Below are 20018 nucleotides of genomic sequence, written 5' to 3'. Positions count from 1 at the left end.
AAAACGAATCTCTGGGAAGACTCATAAATATCCTAACTATGAGGATGAAAATCTTATTGAAAAAGGTCTATTGACATTCTAGTTTCTTTTTGCTCAAAAGGAGACGAATCACCTGCTGATTCTTTTACACACATGATCACACAACAACAACAACAAAGAAATAAAAAAACAAAGAGAAAAAAAAAAGGTACCATCATCAATCAATTTCTCTTACCTGCTTCCTATAAGGTCGGAAGAAAACTTTTTCTTTTTTAGCTTTGTCTGGTTGAAAAATAAGTAACCTTCACGTTCATGCGGTGACTCATTTGGTTTCGTATGCCGACATACTATGGTGCTAAAGGAATCATCATCATCTTCATCATAAAAGACTTTCATTCATAGAATCATCATCATCCACTTGGTTTCATAATTTTCCTACGTATAATCATTATCATCATTAGATTGTACAATATAAATTATACATAATTCAAACAAATATGTACCTTTTACGTTTTATGACAGTCAGTCCTCTCTGGAAATATCAAAATAATAATAATTGATAGATAAATAAAATGTAATATAGGATTTATTCAAATAAAATGAGATAAAGGATTGAATTTCTAATTTAAAAAAAAAAAACAAACTAACTATTATGATACTAAGCACCTAAACCACGACGCTTATCCCGAATCACTGCTTGAATAGGATCCGCTATACCATCCTTGTTGGCACCAAGAGCGTCTCCTTCTTTCCATCCCATGGCTGCTAGCATCTTGTGTCCAATATTGTTTGAAGCCAGAGGAGCTGCGTCCGATCCAACCACCGTACCATGTTTTCCTTTGCGTATTCTGGTACGTTTTTCTGTTGCCGGTAGATCAGGTTTACGTTCCATTTGTTTCTTGGCTTTAGCTGGTGTTCGTTTTTTATTGATGTGTTTTTCTATTGTTCGCCGATCATAAGGTAAATGTGATTTTGGTCCTTTTCGAAGTAATGGTCCACTATAATATATAAATATAATATCAACAAAAAAAAAATTCGATCATGATTTATTTTTTTTTTATAAAAAAAAAAAAAAATACTTGCATCTTGTCTCCAACAGGTTCATGTGAAAGCTTAAGTCCATATTGAGTTGCCAATCCTTGCACCAATCGTCGACAATAGGTAGACATCCCAGGTAATTGGTATGTCGTTCTTGATTGATCAGACAAAAAGAGCTGTATACGACTGTTATAAAAATTTAAATATAAAATGATTGATTAGTTCCATTAATATATTTTTCATTCATTTATTTCCATTACGTATCAACCCTTCTTAATTGTCCTGATATTGAATTTTTATCCATACTGTTTGTCCATCGTAAATTGGGATAAGTCTGCTGTCGATGAGGATGCGTATACTGTTGATTGTAATGGAGATATCCCTGCATGCCTGCATGTAAACTAGGAGGTATTGCTGCCATTGTATTTTGAATTGTATAATGCATTTGTTGAGCCATATGTTGTTGATACTCTTGTTCTGCCGCATATCGCTTAAGGTATTCATCATCATCCGAGTCTTCTAGTCCAAAGTCACATAAGTCCTCGTCATCATCCACTTGAGATAATATAGTTTTCCGTTGATGATCATTATCTTCTTCGTCAGTTGAAAGATGATCATCTAATCTTCCTGCTTGTTGATCGTCCACAGGTCGTGATATTGCCCATTGTTGTAATGCTTGCCAGGTATCAGAATCCGTATTTTCCATAAAATCTTGATCAATAGCAGCTTGATTATCCTTATCCCATTTGCTACTATGACTTAATTCATCGTCATCACTACAGGAGATATGTATATCGTCACCAGGAATAATCTTGTTGGCTTGCTTTACTTTTTTCTTGTGTTTTCGATTTCTCTTGGTATCGAGGAGTATATTATCTGGTGCTTGAGAGGGTTGATTAGTATTCCAAGTTTCACTCTCTTCTACTATTTGTGTTTCTTCTTGTTGATCATTGACAACCATGGTTGCTCTAGTGAATTGAATAGTGGACGGTGTATCATCATAAAAAAATCCAGTGTTATCGTCAGGTTCTAATGGTTGTTGTACGTTATTCCCAACAGAAGAGCGGTAGCCTAAACCGAAAGTAGGTCGATTAGAGTGCCATGAATGAAAACTTGGTCTATCATCATCAGGATCTTGTTCACAGTCGCTACCAATATCCAAATGAGCAAAGGAAGGTGTTTGTACTATATAAGAAAAAAAATAATATTTTCTTTTAAGTGATATTCTTTGTATTTTTTTTTTCTCTTTGTCTTATTACATAGTTGTCGATCAATATCAGCTTCTGTAACAGTTTCAGTGGAGATGCCGTTGAAGTGCTGTAAATGTTGTGCCTTATATCCATGCTTGCCTTTACCACCTCTATGTGACTTTACTTTATAGTTATTTCTGTAATGTTTCTGTTTGGATCCAGTCATATATGTCAAAATAAATGGGAAGATAAAGATGAATATGAAATAAAAGAGAAAAAATAAAAAAGATTCTCTTTCCCCCCAAATAAAAAAAATAACGGACATTGAAATGACATTCATCCATTTGACACCTAGAAAAAAAATAAAATACATGAAGATAAAAGAAAAAAAGTTCATGGTGTTGAAAAATTATTTATTCATAAAAACTTGTATCAAACAAAATAAATAGTAAACTAAACTACACCCTAAATAACAAGAAAAAAATAAAATAAAAGAAATCAAAATTAGTCAAATGGTTTCAAAAAAAAAAAAGAGAGAAAAAAAAAATAAGAGTCATGCATGAACTTACTTTTTAACAATTTGCACCACATCTTCATCTTGGAGTATATGTTCCTTACCAACCTTTTGAGGATTATGTTTCACTGAAGAACCCCATACATATGCACTATATGAAATTGAAACAGATGAGTTTATCATATGTATTATCCTTTCTTTCTTTTTTTTTTTTTTACCATTTAAATTGATCCAAAATAGCCTTGTGAATACTATTACAAAAGTCTTCCACTGATGCTTTTTCAGATGTAAGTACGACAGGTTGTTCATAATCTGGTAATTGTCCTTTTGGTTTCGTATAGATTCGTACTAAGGCAAGTTTCTATAAATATAAAGGAGTGTTTATCTCTTTTTTTTTTCTTTTCTTTTCTTTTTTTCCTATCATATTTTTTTTCCTTTTTACCTTCCACATAGTTTCTAGTAATTCATCAAAGTTCCATTCGTGGTGGGCACAAATAGGTACCGCATTGGGAATCTTATAAATGAGATCCAATTCTTCAATAGAAATTTGATCGATTTTGTTGAGAACATAGATACAAGGGATATAGATACTATATTTTTTTTTAAAAAAAAATAGGTTAATACTTCATTTGATATGAACTTATCTTTCTCTTTCGTATCTTACCGATTGCCCTATACAAGAAAAAAAAAAGGGTAAGTAAATAGGTTCAACATAGCTCTTCCTATATTTCTTTTCTTTTTTTTTTTTTTTTAAAAAAAAAAAACTTACTTCGACAACATCAATAAGATCATCGATAGAGGAATCTTCTTTGAAGGAAATGTCAGCATTGTGGATACGATATTCACTAAGCACAGCTTTCACTTCATCTTGAGTAATTTGGGTCAATGGAACTGTATTGGTCATATTGATTCCACCTTTTTCCTTTTTCTTGAATATAATCGCAGGAGGTTTCTTGTTAAGTCGAATACCAAATCCTTCCAATTCTTTTTCAATAATCCTCTTGTCAGTCATAGGTTTGAGTACATCCAATACAATAAAGATCAAAGAACAAGTACGAGCAACTAGATAAAGAAAAAAAAATGATATTAATCCATCATATTCTCATATTTATTTATATTTGATTCTTCCTTTCTTACCTGCAATTACTTGACGGCCACGACCTTTACCATCTTTGGCACCTTCGATAATACCAGGAAGATCAAGAATCTAAAGAGATAAATCAAATCGAATCATTATTATTATTTGTTTTTTTTTATGAACCTAAATTATATTCAACTTACTTGAAGTTTGGCACCCTTGTATTGGACAACACCAGGTACAGTTGTTAAAGTAGTGAATTCATAAGCCCCAACTTCAGAATGAGTACCAGTAAGTTTAGACATCAAGGTTGACTTGCCTACAGAAGGAAAACCTAAAAGTCATAATAAATAAAAAAAAAAAATTGGTTATAGATAGTTCATACTTTTTTTTCTATTTCTTTCTAAATTGCTTTACCAACAAAACCAATACGAGCAACACCAGTTTTTGCTACATCGAAACCAACTGTTTTTTTTTTTTAAAAAAAAAAAAGAAGGTAAGTTTCCATAACGTCCCTTTTTGTTCATATAATACTTACCACCGCCACCACCGCCACCTCCTGAAGGTGTCATAATTTCACGCTTAAGTTTGGCAAGCTTTGCCTTCAATTGACCCAAATGGTAAGAAGTGGCCTTATTCTTTTGGGTCTTTGCCATTTCATTCTATAAAAACAAAATAATAAGTTCAGCATTGTTAGTGAGAGATCTGTCAATAATCAAGGTTCTATGCATTTTTGTTGCTGTGGTCTCTTTTTTTTCTTTTCTGCTCTTCTTACTTCGATTTCCTATTGTTTTTTAAAAAAATAGAACGATGTGGTATATAAAAATGGAAATGTTAGTTTCTATATAATACAAAAATATAAAGAGGATATAAGTTTCTTGAAATATACCTTAATACGTTCGACGACACTCATTTTCTAGTTCTTGGATAGTTTGATAGTAAAAAGAGACCTTCGAAAAAAGCAAGCAAAAGAAAAAAAAATTTGGATTTAAGTCACATTTTTTTTTTTTTAGGTTGAGAAAGCTGAAATCCCGACTGTTGCCTTTTTCAATTCATGCAGTCCTAAAAAGGGTACCAAACAAGATACAAAAGAAAATTTCTTAGATTTTAGATAAAGCTATCGTTATATATTTACCAATTGAAGAATGAAGAAAAAAAAAGATTCTGTCTTACGATGGTGGGTTATCCAAGGAAAGAAAAAGTAACTTTAGATCATAGTAACTATCCATTTGACAATATGATTCAAGAAACTGTAATCTAAGGTACGTATCCGGCATACATGAAGAAATAAAAGAAATCTAAAGAAATCGAAATACATTTTGTTTTTAGATTACAAAATTAAAGTCCTTCATCAAATCATCTACTCTACAATCTATTGAAATCTTATATACATGTACTCTCTTTGTTAATCAAAACTTACAGTTACAAAAGTTTCCTTGCGGAATTTCAAATCGAAGCCGCTTTGAAAGAGAAAATTTTTTGCCTTTTTCTTTTACCTTGTCTTTTTTTTCTTTCTTTTTTTTTTTTCTTTTTCTTGTCTCTTTTACTTTTCGTGTTAAGTGATCATGGCCAAAATCAAGAAAATTAATAAAACAGACAAATCAAATCAAAAAGAAGTCTCAACAAATTCGGTAGGATCAAAAAAAACCAACAAAATGACAAAGAAAAGATCAGCAGAATCTATGGAAAGTGACAATGAAGATAAATTTGAAGATCTCGGTCAATCGGATACTTGGGACTGGAACGAAGTGGTGGCTCCTGAAAATACTTTTATGGGCGATGATAGTACTGGATTCTTATGTCTAGAAGAAATCTCTGATGTAGAAGTAGATTATGAAGGTGATGACAAAACTGGGAAAATAGTTACTTTTAAGGTATCATGTCAAAAGAAAAAAAAAATGTTGGAATGATTGATATATTTACTTACTTTTTTTATTTATTTGTTTTGTAATTATCTATTTTAGAGAAAGAAAAAAGCTAATCGCAAGGCTAGTAAAAAGGCAACTCCTACACAACCTCTTAGCGAAAAGGATATGGGCGACTTTTATGATCTTGATACTTTTACTGAAGAAGCTTTCCTCGCTCAACAAAATCAAGGAGGCGTGGTTGATTCAGGTTCCTCTTTGGACAATGTAGCTGATCAAGATAATAATGAGGAAAAGGAAGATATTTCTGATACAGAGGATCAACAAGATAGGATTGATGATGATTCTTTACCAACAACTGTTACGACTCAGAAAGCGGCTAAAGCAATGGCAAACAAGAAAGAAAAGGCAAAGCGTTACGTGGAAAAACTTAAGATTCGAATCGAAAAACTGGAGAAGGAAATGGAAAGCATAAAGAACCATGCAGATCAGACAAAGGAGGAAAAACTGGCAACTGATAAGGAAACCATCAAGAAACGTCAACTGCTCAAGAAGCTCCGATCTCATCTGAAAAAACTGGAAAAGGATGTCAATGAGGAAGAAAAAGTAGAATCAAAGGCAACTTCTATATCGAATCGACCCAAATTAGAAGATGTGGATGAAAGTAAGTAAAATAAAAAAAATAAAAGTAAAAAAAGAAAGAACATAATATTTACCTTCTGTTTTTTTGTTTTTTAATGTATATCAAGATGTTGATATTTCTGCTTGGAATGATATGGATTTATCTGAACCTATTATCAATGCTCTCAAATATTACAAGTTTTGTGAACCTACTCAAATTCAAGCAAAAGCTTTACCAAAAGCTTTGGAACGTCGCGATATTATCGGTGTTGCTGAAACGGTAAAAAAAAAAAAAAAAAAAAAAAGAAAAAGAAAAAGAAAAAGAAAAAGAAAAACTTGATATTCTACTTGATTTTCTTCATGAAACTATATAAATCTTCCCTTTCTTTTTATTATATAGGGTTCTGGTAAAACATTAGCCTTTGGTATACCTATGGTTGACTCGCTTCTGCGACAAAAGGAAAGATCTCCAGGACTAGCTGGTTTGGTTTTGGCTCCCACAAGAGAATTGGCAATTCAAGTCAAGGATCATATTCAGAACATCGCTGTATTTGGAAATATCAAGGTATAAAATACTAGACTTTTTTTTTTAAAAAAAAAATATAGAAATCGAATACAAATGACTGCATAACTTAAAATCAAACTTCATCTATTTATTAGGTTGTTGCTGTTGTCGGTGGAATGTCGATTCAAAAGCAACAGCGTCAATTGAAAGAGATGCCTGATATCATTGTAGCCACACCTGGTCGTCTCTGGGAATTATTATCTACTGTAAGTAATTCGATCTTTGTACATATATGATGTAGTATCTAATTTTCTTTTTTTTTTTATCGTTTAGAATCAAGTTTATATGGATATGCTAAAAAGTATCAAATTTTTGGTTTTGGATGAAGCTGATCGTATGTTGGAAAAAGGTCATTTCGAAGAATTATCAAAACTTTTGGGTGAATTGTCATCAAAACGACAGTAAGTTGAAATATCCTACAATTGAAAAAGAAAAGAATGATGTATTAAATGACGTTATTGTTATAGAAATACAACTGAATGGCCTGAAGATATAGATGGCAATGAAAGAAAAATCATTGAACGAGGTACTTTTTTTTTTTGACTTTGTACAATAGTTTAGTTGATATCGTTACTCATTATATTTCTTTCTTTCCTTCTTTCTTTTTTTTTTATGCATATAATCATAGACGTTGGTATTCATCAAACATTCATCTTTACTGCCACTCTGGATAAGGGTATTGTCTTCAATGTGAAATCAAAAAAGGCACCTCCAAAGTCAAAGGGTACATTAGGTATGTACTATTATCAATATATATATATATATATTCTTGGTTGCTTGATAGTTTATTAACAGTATGACGATTATTTTTCTATAGCGGACTTGGTACGACATATTGAATTTGCAGATGAAAATCCAGTTGTGGTGAACGTTACTTCAGAAAAAAAAGTGGCATCTCGTTTAGTTGAAGCTAAGGTGGATTGTTTGAAAACCGACAAGGATTTGTATGTATACTACCTTGTGACTCGCTACCCTGGACGCACCATCATTTTTGTCAACAGTATTGATGCCATTCGACGTCTTGTTCCTATTTTCAAGCTTCTTGGTATCGAAGTACTTGGATTACATGCTCAAATGCAACAAAAGCAACGCTTGAAGAATTTGGACAGGTAAGAAGCACATTATTTAGTATCCAAAGGTATCTTTGTTTGATTGATTCACAAATATATAGATTCAAGGCAAATGACAAGGCTGTATTAGTAGCTTCTGATGTGGCTGCTCGTGGTTTGGATATCCCTTTAGTAGAACATGTCATCCATTATCAATTACCTCGATCAGGTGAAATCTATGTCCATCGAAGTGGTCGTACGGCGAGAGCAAATCGGGATGGTATCTCCTTGCTATTATGTGGTCCTGATGAAGTGAAGATTCTTGGAAAATTGGTACAAACTTTACGAAAAGGTATTTTTTTTTTTTAAAGAAAAGGGGGTGTGGAAGAAAAGAAAAGAGAAAGACTAACGAATTTATAATAGGTGAAAAATACCCTGACTTCCCTGTGGATTTGAGCATTCTCCGTGCAATGAAGAAACGTGTTCAGTTAGCTACAGAAATTGACAAAATTGAACATCAAGAAAATAAGATGACCCATGATGATAATTGGATGCGAAATATGGCCAAGGAAATGGATTTGGAATTCGATGAAGATATGATCAGCGGAAACGGTAAACAGGAAAATGAACGTCAACTGGAAAAAGAACGTGCCAAGGCTCGATCTTTACGATATGAATTGAAGGAATTACTCAAGACTCCCATGCTTCCTGATGGTGCTTCTATGAAGTATCTGACCGGATCTGCAATTAGCGGATTAATAGATCGTTTGATTGAAAATGAAGGTAATATAGAAAGATATAAAATGGAAAAAACACATTGATCAAATCGATATATATATGTTCAACGTTCATCACTCACACTCTTGTCTTTTTTTTTTTTTTTTTTTTTTTTTTTTTTTTTTTTTTTGTCATAGCTCAACCTACGTTATTGCCTGCTCATGCAACAAGCAAAGCTGTCGATGATGTCAAATCCCACAAAAAACGAAAACTTTAGAAATAGATTGTAGTTTATAGAGTACATTGTCATTAGTTTATAGCATAGTCATTGTTTTATTGATTGAATAAAGAAAAAAAAAATATAAAAAAATGGAATATGTATGTATAGAGAAAAAAAAAACGATAGACGCTAAATGGGAAATCTATTGATCTTTCTTGGCAGTATCCTTCTTATCGGCCATGATGGCTTCCACACGAACTCCACCAACGAGTCGGACAAGGGCGATAACAAGGTTGTTGAGTATACGAACAATAAGGAAAGCAGAGATTCTATTAGGGAGCATCCATTCAGAAGTGGAGGAGACACTAGAGGCTACAGGTTGACCAGAAGGAGAGGTTGACTTTGGAGTGGCCAAGAACGCCATGATCACGTACTACATAGAGAAGAAAAAAAAAAAGATATGAATATATTACTATACTATTGAAAATAATTTTCCACTTACACTTGGATAGAATAAAGAGAACACGGCAGCTGATCGTAAAGTCGAAAGGAAAAACGTCAGAAACGTGGCAGGGAGACCTTGAATAACAAAAATCAATAAACATAAATATATTCAGTTATAATACTAATCATCCTGTATATTTCATATTACCAAAACCGAGGAAAAAGGACCAGTGTTGTTCTACATAAGCAGTACGTTGTTCCAATGTCCAACCCATGTATACCCATCGATATCTACCACACAAATTATATATATATAGATTATTTTCAAAGTTCCAAATGACAAGATACTAAAACCTAAACTTACTCGAAACAATAGTAGGACATGATTAGGCAATTCATAGCAAATGAGAGGAAAACACCAATGACAGGAATAGACCGTAAGATAGCAGCAAAAACACCACAATTGATATAAAAGATAGTTGTATAAATGGTAGCTGCAATAGTTTGAATTGCATTGGAAACATTGCCAGCTGCAGCATTTGGTTGATTCTTGTTTTGAACTTGAAGAGATTTTTCAGCTACCTTGGAATAGAATTTACCATTGATGACCAACAAGGCAAAATACATTGGAAACCCAACCAAGTCCTATATTTCGTCATAAAGATAAAAAAAAAAAGGTGAATAATAATAATAGTAGAAAAAAGTAGTTTGTTTTAGATTAGTTGTCACTTACTGCATACGCACACCCAAACAGAGAATGTGTTGCACGGGTATAATAAGTTTCCAAAAATACCACAGTACCCAAGAAGACAACACCATTTAATAAAAAGGTGTTGAACATGGCCCTTTGTATGGTACTGGATCTATAACAAAAAAAAAAGTCATGATAAGTCTCGTTGGGAATATATACTATTTGAAACTTACGAGTAAAAGAGAATAAATGTTTTTGGCCAGTTAAAGGCTGATTCCAAACCATTTAAAAAGTTTGCCCAGTGTTGTGAAGAAGGAGATCTAGATGCTGTTGCCATAATGTTTCAAACGTAAAAAGCAAAAAAAAAAAAAAAGAAAAAAAAAAAGACACTAGAAAAAAAAAATGTACATAATAAAGTAGCTGGGGATGAAATAGATTTGAAAAAGGGGGATGAAATACGTGTGTTTTTATTTTCAAAGGATATAACGTGTAGAGACCCAAATGGTACTAGATAAAGTATTCAATATATGTTTTCAAACTACTACTTTTCCAATAATATTGTATCTCTTGGAGAAGAATGCATGCCATTGATCAAGAGTTTCCAATTCCTTTTCAGTCAAAGTACTATAGTCTGCTACACAATCTTCAGGTTTCAATGAGGACATACCAAGAGCCTTTTTTGAAAAAAAAAAAAATGAATATCTAGCATATCTATTATCTATTAACACAAAAAATATAAACTTACTCTAGAAGCATCCTTTCCAGCAAAGCAGTTATATCCCTTTCCTTTTCCATAACTATCAGGATTCTTAGTCACATCAAAAATATCCCCTTTGATGGCAACATAGATAGGTAAAGAAGGGTCGGAGCCGTCATGTTTGGCAAGCTCTGCAACAGTAATGGGTGTATCTTTGGGTGGTGCACTAAGTGAAAATAAGAGGAAAAAAAAAAAAAGAGTTTACTACAAAGTTAATTAATCTTATATTTAGACTTACGTGGACATGATATTGTTTTCTTTCTTTTGAGCGCGTGCGGGGAAGAGAGATAGAGAGAAAAAGAAACACAAAGCCTTTTTTTTTTCTTTGTACATCAACATCGCGTAAATTTCATCTCCGTCAAATGCTTTTTCTTTTCCCTTTTTTCTCTCTCCTTTTCTCTTTTTTTTTATCTTCTTTTTTTTTTTTTTTTCTTTCTTTTTTTTAATTCCATTATGTTCATTTCAAGTCCATGTTGACCTTACCAATGACCACGTCTTCACGTTTTGAATATGACGATACAACTACCTTGACTACATTCAACCTATGTGATACTGATATGGACAAAGACGATGACGGAGGTGTCTTATCCAAGTTTATCTCCAAATTTAAGACAGCCGTCTCTGGACCTCCACAACAATTACAACATACAAATTTACCTTCCAAACATCAATATATTAGTGACGAAAAGTTAGTTCGATCTGTCTCTACTTCTGACTATGGCGTTTACTCTGCACAAAAAACAACAACAGCAACCCCGACTGCGTTTGACAACTACGACAATAACCCTTCATCTGATACCTTTCAATTATTAGGCGAGAAACAACTTCCACCTCTACAAGCAGCAACAAAAGCAGCAACAACAACAAAAGCAACAACTACTACTGTAGGATATGATACTTTTATTCCTGAACAAGATGTACCATTAGTTAGAACGTCTTCTGGTGATAGTGACAATCAATCAGTCATGACTAACTTCTCCGTATCAAATTCAAACTCTCTCAGTCGTATCATTGCTAGACTTCGCGGCGAAGCTCCAAATAGGGAATACTGGATGCCTGATGAAAATTGTAAGGAATGCTTCGAATGTGGTGCTCATTTCAATTTTTTTAGACGAAAACATCATTGTCGTGTTTGTGGTAATTTTTTTTTTTTTTAATATCATCTTATCAAGTATCTAATTTTATCTTTTTTTTTTTTTTTTTTTCTTCAGGTCAAATCTTTTGTGGTAAATGTGCTTCTCATATTATCCAAGGTGAACGAATTAGTCAACTGGGTCCACTACGTGTATGCAATTTTTGTTTCTCAAAAGTTGAAAGACAAGAAGAAGTCGCTTCTATTCATGAAACTTATCTTCACTCAAGCAATCGTACTTCTCTCGACATGGACATACCTCCTGCTCCTTCTCCTATTGTTCCTGATCAAAGACCTCTCTCTATTGTGCCCAATATGCAAATTCCAACTACTTCGTTAAGGCAACATTCTGATTACGGTGATAGTTCTTCAACCACTCTAGCTCTTGAAATACCTACAAGACCTATGACACCACGTCCAAGTACCTCATTCACTTCTATTCACAATCATGATATTCAATACGACAACAACAACAATAGTACCAACACTGGTGGATTCAAAAAACTGCTGGTGGCAACAAACACAATGCTACGACCACGTTCTAGAACAAATACAATGACTTCACTTATGCTGGATACCAACCTCAGTGGTAATATAGACGGACGATCATCATCACATTCTCCTATGCCTTTTCGACGGAATTCAATGTCACTTGGTTCTCCTCTTACTGCTTTTCCTGATGGGGCTGGTGGAACGGTACTTCCTGTTGGCGGTGAATTCAACACATATGATGATAACGAAGATGATGATGTACGGAAATGGGATCGGAATCCACGAAATGTCCTCAACTTTCTTGGTGGCTCAAATACTAGCAATGGAAATGAACGACCTACTTCGATGATTCTTACAAATCCTTCTCATATGGCTGCTTTGGAAGCAATGATGGCATCTGGAAATGAGGATGAATGGCAAGATCAAAAGACAAGGGCAAAATTACGATCTAACAGCGTACGACGAAGACTCAGCATGACGGGAGGTGGTGGACGACCTAGTAGGACAAGGACTCAAAGTTTGATGCGAAACACACCTGTCGTCAATATGGAACTTGTTCATCAGGATACCAATAACAACAACAACAACAACAACAACAACAACAACAACAACAACAGTAGTAGTAGTAACGATACTGCAGGTGGTAACGTATCCAAGATTATCACATCAGGACCTACAGCAACAACAGAATCATCATCTACATCATCATCATTATCAGCTGCCAATACTGCAATCTCCGTACTAACTCCTGCAAAACCTACCACATTATCATCATCTTCTTCTTCTGGTTTATTACCAACAACTTCACAAACTTTATCAAATGATAATATGACAAATGACGATGGAAATGGAATAAATCAACAACGGCAAATAGAACAGCTCAACAACAACAACAACAATAGCTCATGTGGACCCACTCCCTCACTACCTTTATTATTAAAACATCGTCGATTCTCTTCTACACCTTGCTCTGTGAAATACAATACCGACTCTATTGTTTATATGCGAAAAATGGTGCGACAAATGCTCAAGGAAGCCAATGATATCACTTTTTATCGTGATGAATGGGATGATGTTTTGGTGGATTTATTACTCAAGCTCTCGGATAGTGTTCATCCTGATGTTCAAGGTGGCGATGAAATTGATGTGCGTCATTATGTCAAAATCAAAACTATTGCTGGTGGCCAACCGAAGGATAGCTTATTTGTGAATGGTGTCGTTTGCTCCAAAAATGTTGCTCACAAGGAAATGGCAAGGACAATTGAAAAACCCAAGATTCTGATTCTTTTATTTCCCTTGGAATGGTCCCGTGATTTCTCATCCAAAGGTGAATATCAGTTTCAATCTATTGCTCCTGTACTGGCTCAAGAAAAGGAATTCCTTGAAAAACTTGTGAATCGTATTGTTGCCTTGGAACCTACTATTGTTCTTGTGCATGCCAATGTATCAAGACTGGCTCTGGATTTTCTACGCAAGGCTAATATTGTGGTTGTCTTCAATGTCAAACTTAGTGTACTGGATGCAGTGTCCCGTTGTACTGGTGCAAGTATGGTCTCCTCCTTCTTACAACTATCAAAGGAAAACTTGATACTTGGTGAATGTGGCATCTTTGAGCTTTTAACTGTGGTACATGAATGGATTCCCAATCGGCGCAAGACGTTTTTATTATTTCACAAATGCCCTCCAGAACTTGGCGCGACAATCATCTTACGTGGAGGAAATACGGACTCATTACGGGTGGTTAAACATATTTTGGACTTTATGGTATTTGTTGTTCACAATTTACGACTGGAAACTTCATTATCGCACGACTTTTCGACAATGCGCAACGTCTCTTCCTCTTCTTTTTTTTCAGACTCTGATGGTGATATTCAATATCAAACTTGTACTAGATCACAGGACAATGACAATGACGATGGCAAAAACAACAATGATGACAATGATGATGAAAATTGTGACAGTCTCAAATCAACACCATTATCTCAAGATCAACTTGTCAACCACTTGGCTATTCAATCGAGTTCAACCTTTACGACCGATACGAAAAGTACTGGGAAGAAATTATTGACTGATGATCCATGTCTTCGTTTAGTGAATCAAGCAATCAAGCACTATGAACAAACTATTGTCTCTGCCTCACCATCTGTCGTCTTTCCTCCTCCTTACTTACTACTGCGACTCAGGGAAACACAAATGAAATTGATATCACTTATTCGTACCTATCTCAATTCAATTCGACCAACAGAACCAACAAATGTGATAGATGATGGTCAACAACAACAACAACAACAACAACAACAACAGCAACAGTCACCATTAGATTCAATGCTATCAACGTTACCGGATACACTTTCAGGAATGTCATCCTATTTCCGTGGATTTGATCAATATTTAGCCAACAATAATGAATATGAACAACTGATGGAAGAGCACAATCAACGATGGAGAACTCTGGATGCCTGTCTGGGCGATATGGTGAATCTATCTCCTCTTTTTTATCAACAATTTGTGGTACTTTATACTATTGTATGTATTGTGACGGCCGTTCCGTGTCAGGATCCCCAAACCAGGCGAATTGACTATTATCGTATACCTTCTGATTTGACTCTTGGACAATATGTGGAAGATATGGTGAGCTGTATTGATTATCCTTGTTCCTCGAATCTATGTGAACGAAGTATGTTACAACATTATCGATCCTATGCTCATGGAAATGCTCGTGTTACTGTCCAGGTGGAAAAACTTGAAGGGGTGCAACCAGTCGCTATATCCAATGACGTTTATACCTGGAGCTATTGTCGTCATTGTTCTGGCCATACAAAAATGACACCCATGTCAGACAATGCGTGGAAATATTCTTTTGGAAAATTCTTGGAACTTTTATTTTATCAATCTGGTTCGAAAACTCAACAGGACTGTGGTGGATCAAAACATACAACGTCAACCTTTTGTACGCATGTATTATACCGTGATCATGTCCATTTCTTCGCTATTCAAGGTCTTGCTGTCCGTATCCAATATGAAACCATTCAACCTTTGGAAGTATATGTACCGCCTATGCATTTATATGTCAATCCCAGGATATTATCGACAGCCAAGGATGATGCTCATGAATCTATTCGTAGCCAGATCACAAGATTTTATGACTCGGTGGTGGAAAGAAATAAAAACTTCAATTACGATTTGGTGATGCCATCAGCTGTGGATGTTTGCAAAGAACTACTACAAGAAATGTCTGGTCGTGCTCTTGGTGAAAAGAAAAGTTTCCTCCAATACCTGCAATCAGTTTACGCAACAACAGATTCAACTGATGCCTTACAACTCAACATTGTTCGTGCTCATCTACAAATGAATGTATTACAATGGGAAGCTGAATATATGGAACTAGTACGACAATATGTGAAACCTGAACGTGAACTACGACGACGATTGACGACAACACATCTCCGGAAAATTTTGTCTACTGGTGATACTACTGGTTTTGCTCATACTCAAATGACAAATGTGGATTTACGTACAAAACGTGCAACTGAATCGGTGGATCTACCTCTACTTGATGTTGGATTGGATGGTTATCCTGAAGATGTGGATGTTGGACTCAACGGTATGACCTATTGCATATCAAACAGCAATACATCAAATACGGCGTTATCACAACAACCTCGTTTGGGAGAATCACCTACTTCGATATCACCTTGGCTAGAAGAAGAAAGACGGTTGGACTATATTTTGGAACAAATGGATGCAGATTATCTTCAACAACAGGGAATGCTTTCAAATTCCACACCTTCGTCAATGCTACAGCAGTTCACACCAATCGAATATGATGACAAAAGCACGAATATACTGGATTCAGATGTTGCTAGACGATTATCTTTGGAACTGATGCATACTTCTAGTGATCGAGACAGCGATGCCATGATGGATGAAGATAGTATACGAACAAAAGCAATATCAAAGGCAAAGACAAGATCGACCTCAAACAATCATCGTTATAAAGCCATATCCTATCGTCAATTGAATGCTCATATTTTATCCGAAGCGACTATTCTACGATCAAAAAGCTCTCCTTCATCTCCCTCTACTGTACTTGATCAACATTTATCTCGTATTCCACAACGTACATCAGCAGAAAGGCGTAAACAAAATTTGGACTCGACTTCATCATCTCGGCAATCTAGTCATGGGAATCGAAAGCGACGTATTGCAACGAAATCGTCAGCAGCAGTACCTGTAGATAGCAATCATAATGACGAAACTTCACCTGGAAAAAAAGATATTCCTCTCAATGGATACCGGTATGGATACAAAGGATCAACGGAACGATTGCAACAAACAAGCGGTACATATGTTCGACCTAGGGCATCTGCAAGCGCAAGTCGGATATATGCTCATCATCAACATCACCATCAAGTACCAGGTGGGACATCAACAACTTCGACAAAATTACCCAAGCCTCAGACCAATATCAGCTATACATTACCACCACCTCCTGGGAAATTGACCATGACTTGTAGTATACCAAGATCATCAGGGGCAACCACAACATCTTCTTCTTCTTCCTCATCTACTTCAATCCTTCGAACAACCGCTACAAATACAAGATCGGTACGTCAACGATTGGAAAGCAAATCATCTATTGAAGTCTACACTACAGTGCGTGAATTGGTGCGTGAAGAATCTGATGAAGAATTCCAAGCAACAGATGTCGATGAATCAGATTCTGACGAGGAAGAAGTGGATGAACAGCAGCAACGACAGGATGGGAATAAAGGAACAACAAGAAGAAATAATATCATCACAACTGCGGCTATGGAAAATGACAACAATGACTCAGCTTTGGAAGGAAATGAAGATGATGGTGATGACAATAGTACTGATTTTGAAATGGATGATAATGAATGGCAATTTCACGACAGTCGACGTATCTTCTCTTTGACACAAACGGATGAATATGATGAATCACTTTGTCGAGACAATACAAACTCGTTGCTTGGAAATACGGTTCAGCTTTATTTGCCACAAGAAGACCAACAAGAAATATCTGGAAAAGGACAAAAACGGTATCATCATCATGATCATCATCATTCTAGGAACCGATATCATCCATCAGGTAGAAGGACACAATCGGCAGCTTTACCTCATCTTACATTTGATCCTGAAGATAACCTGGACGATACTGACAACTTGGCAAACTTACAGCAACAACCTACAAATCATTACCATACGATATCTGCATTTTCTGATACTCGAAATGGGTCGATTCATCTTTCAACATCAAGAATATCAACGACGTCCAGCAATCCATTGGTATACGGTAATTACAAAAAAAAAAAAAAAAAAAAAAAAAAAAAAAAAGCAAAGGAAGATGGAATATATTGAATTCATTTTTTTCCCTTTTTGTGAATAGATTCTCCAAGTATCGACATTTCTTCAAATGTCATGGAACGAAATTCAATTGTAAAGGCGATCGCAAATATATTGGCTGAAAGAGGAGTTGGGAATCTTTTACCATTAGAATACCCATTGTAAGTGATCACTATTTAGAAAAACAAAAAAAAAAAAAAAAAAAAAAGAGATGTTCATTATATTTTATATATAGATCACCATTAGAACATGTCTTTCCGAAATCAATTATTGTAGTACGTGAAGATGAACCTAGTACAATTGTGGCAGCTGCATTATCATCGGATGATTATATCGGACGACTCTTTGAAATTAGAGAACAGTACATGATGGACAATAATACGACTGAAGAAACCAATAATGAAAAACTGGCCACAGGTATCGACACATCTACTTCTGGGATTACATCTTCCGATCTATCTATTGAACGAACTTTACGATCGAAATCTGGCATTCATATGAAGTCTTGTAAGTTTGATTTGTTCGATACTATTTTGTTATTGACCATTCCACTTTGTTATATTTAGATTTCACGGATGGAACAACAAAATTCTTTTGCAAGATCTTTTTTGCTGAACAATTCGATGCCTTACGAAGAAACTGTGGTTGTGAAGAAAGTTTTATTGCATCTTTGGCGCAATGTGCAAAATGGGATTCATCTGGTGGCAAATCTGGTTCCACATTTTTGAAAACAAAAGGTAAGAAAAAAAAAAGAGGTATCATATAAACCTATATATACTAACATTCCGTCTTTTTTTTTTTTATGTAGATGGTCGGTTCTTGTTAAAACAGATTTCAAGATATGAAATGGATGCATTTTCGAACTTCGCTCCTTCCTATTTCCAGTATATGTCTGAAGCCTTTTTCCATGAAGTAAGTAGTTATAAAGTAAGAAAAAAATATATGAAAGATAAATCTCACCAATGTCTGTTGTATTAACTAGCTACCCACTGTACTCTGTAAGATTTTTGGATTATATCGTGTTGGGTACAAGAATATGACCACAGGACGATCCATTAGAATGGATATCTTGGTGATGGAAAACTTGTTTTATGATCGTTGTGTTCAAAAGGTAAAAAGTGAAAAAAAAAATAGACCGATCACGGAAAAAAAAAAAATAGAAGAACTCATTTTATACTATTAGATCTTTGATTTGAAAGGATCTATGCGAAATCGACATGTTCAAGTGACAGGCAAAGAAAATGAAGTTCTTTTAGATGAAAACATGGTAGAATGTAAGCAAAAAAAAAAAAAAAAAATGATGATGGATAAACTTATATATGTTTTATAGATTTGTTTCAATCACCTTTGTTTTTATATTCCCATTCAAAACAAATGCTTCGTGAATCTCTACACAATGATACTCTATTCTTATCTCGTTTGGATGTAATGGATTATTCGTTATTGGTGGGTATTGATGAAGAAAAACAAGAACTCGTAGTTGGTATAGTTGGTAAGCTCCAAAAAAAAAAAAAAAAAAGAAAGATTAATATATCAGTAGACTTATCTTTTTATATATATATAGATTTTATTCGTACATTTACGTGGGATAAGAAATTGGAAAGTTGGGTCAAAGATTCAGGCATTTTCGGTGGTGGAGGCAAGGAACCAACCATCATCTCACCTCGACAGTATAGAATTCGGTTCCGGGAAGCTATGGATCGTTATTTTTTGATGGTACCTGATTTTTGGACGACTATCAATATTTGATTATTATTATTATTATTTTGGTTCTTCTTTCTATAACAAACTGATTCTACGATTTCTCATTGTTAATCTTACTATTATTAGTTGTTACTATTACTTATCCTCCTCGTATTAGAAATACCTTGACTTTTTTTTTTTTTTTTTTTTTACAAATTCTTTTGATTTTGTTATATCTCTTTTGATACCCTTCCTCCTTTCTTGATTATCTAGTCAATGAAATAAATATACTATTCCTTCTTTATTTGTTCTTCTTCTGTCTCTATCTTTTCTGATTCCTTCATTTTAATCATCATTCATTAAGAGTTCAGTCTAAATCATCATCTTATTATTATTATCATTTATTCATCTATTCAACTTTCTTTTAATGCAAATCATAAGTGTTTCCATAAATGGTATACATTCAAAGTCCGTTATCAATGTGGGGTGTGTTGGATCAAAAAAAAAAAAGTCGACCAACTTTTTTTTTGAGATTGGAACCTCCAGAGATCAAAAAAATCTGGGAGATTGAAAAAAAAAAAAATTGTTGGAGAAAATGGAAAAAGTTGGACCAAGC

The 20018-nt window shown here is 34.5% G+C and overlaps 6 protein-coding genes across 6 annotated transcripts; 2 read left to right on the top strand and 4 right to left on the bottom strand.

Moving 5' to 3' along the window:
* Positions 1-549: 549 nt before the first annotated feature.
* BX664DRAFT_333565 (uncharacterized protein) lies at positions 550-2460 on the bottom strand. Its single transcript, XM_051545536.1, has 4 exons — positions 2277-2460; positions 1278-2202; positions 1063-1203; positions 550-977 (listed from the first exon to the last, which is right to left on the bottom strand). The coding sequence occupies exons 1-4, from the start codon at positions 2431-2433 to the stop codon at positions 638-640; spliced, it is 1563 nt and encodes a 520-aa protein (XP_051400495.1). The 5' UTR covers positions 2434-2460; the 3' UTR covers positions 550-637.
* A 139-nt stretch (positions 2461-2599) lies between these two features.
* BX664DRAFT_333564 (developmentally-regulated GTP-binding protein 1) lies at positions 2600-4754 on the bottom strand. Its single transcript, XM_051545535.1, has 12 exons — positions 4689-4754; positions 4575-4583; positions 4338-4461; positions 4217-4264; positions 4003-4133; positions 3859-3928; positions 3491-3783; positions 3386-3393; positions 3164-3311; positions 2940-3082; positions 2777-2872; positions 2600-2672 (listed from the first exon to the last, which is right to left on the bottom strand). Exons 1-12 carry the CDS (start codon positions 4710-4712, stop codon positions 2666-2668), a joined length of 1101 nt encoding a protein of 366 aa, XP_051400494.1. The 5' UTR covers positions 4713-4754; the 3' UTR covers positions 2600-2665.
* Positions 4755-5481: 727 nt separating this feature from the next.
* Positions 5482-8893, top strand: BX664DRAFT_262643 (P-loop containing nucleoside triphosphate hydrolase protein; the record flags this gene model as incomplete). The annotated part of the gene is made up of 13 exons (XM_051540729.1): positions 5482-5673; positions 5764-6202; positions 6266-6328; positions 6414-6565; positions 6686-6850; positions 6946-7056; positions 7124-7251; positions 7318-7376; positions 7479-7583; positions 7668-7959; positions 8022-8251; positions 8323-8682; positions 8814-8893. 13 exons carry the CDS (start codon positions 5482-5484, stop codon positions 8891-8893), a joined length of 2376 nt encoding a protein of 791 aa, XP_051400493.1.
* Positions 8894-9038: 145 nt separating this feature from the next.
* BX664DRAFT_262979 (etoposide-induced protein 2.4-domain-containing protein) lies at positions 9039-9907 on the bottom strand (the record flags this gene model as incomplete). The annotated part of the gene is made up of 4 exons (XM_051540747.1): positions 9039-9269; positions 9339-9415; positions 9489-9571; positions 9645-9907. 4 exons carry the CDS (start codon positions 9905-9907, stop codon positions 9039-9041), a joined length of 654 nt encoding a protein of 217 aa, XP_051400492.1.
* A 496-nt stretch (positions 9908-10403) lies between these two features.
* On the bottom strand, positions 10404-11015 carry BX664DRAFT_280757 (cytochrome b5-like heme/steroid binding domain-containing protein). The gene is made up of 3 exons (XM_051541496.1): positions 10967-11015; positions 10717-10894; positions 10404-10645 (listed from the first exon to the last, which is right to left on the bottom strand). Exons 1-3 carry the CDS (start codon positions 10972-10974, stop codon positions 10505-10507), a joined length of 327 nt encoding a protein of 108 aa, XP_051400491.1. The 5' UTR covers positions 10975-11015; the 3' UTR covers positions 10404-10504.
* A 157-nt stretch (positions 11016-11172) lies between these two features.
* Positions 11173-19592, top strand: BX664DRAFT_386106 (uncharacterized protein). The gene is made up of 12 exons (XM_051549306.1): positions 11173-11865; positions 11940-12851; positions 12993-14621; positions 14748-17669; positions 17763-17880; positions 17955-18226; positions 18286-18456; positions 18528-18631; positions 18702-18830; positions 18903-18993; positions 19050-19211; positions 19284-19592. Exons 1-12 carry the CDS (start codon positions 11199-11201, stop codon positions 19466-19468), a joined length of 7362 nt encoding a protein of 2453 aa, XP_051400490.1. The 5' UTR covers positions 11173-11198; the 3' UTR covers positions 19469-19592.
* The last annotated feature ends 426 nt before the right edge of the window (positions 19593-20018 follow it).

Source organism: Halteromyces radiatus (genome assembly GCF_025201355.1).
Source record: "Halteromyces radiatus strain CBS 162.75 chromosome Unknown BX664scaffold_4, whole genome shotgun sequence".
NCBI classification, from domain to species: domain Eukaryota; kingdom Fungi; phylum Mucoromycota; class Mucoromycetes; order Mucorales; family Cunninghamellaceae; genus Halteromyces; species Halteromyces radiatus.
Note: the sequence above shows the minus strand (reverse complement) of the source record. Positions and strands in the feature narration are given on the sequence as shown.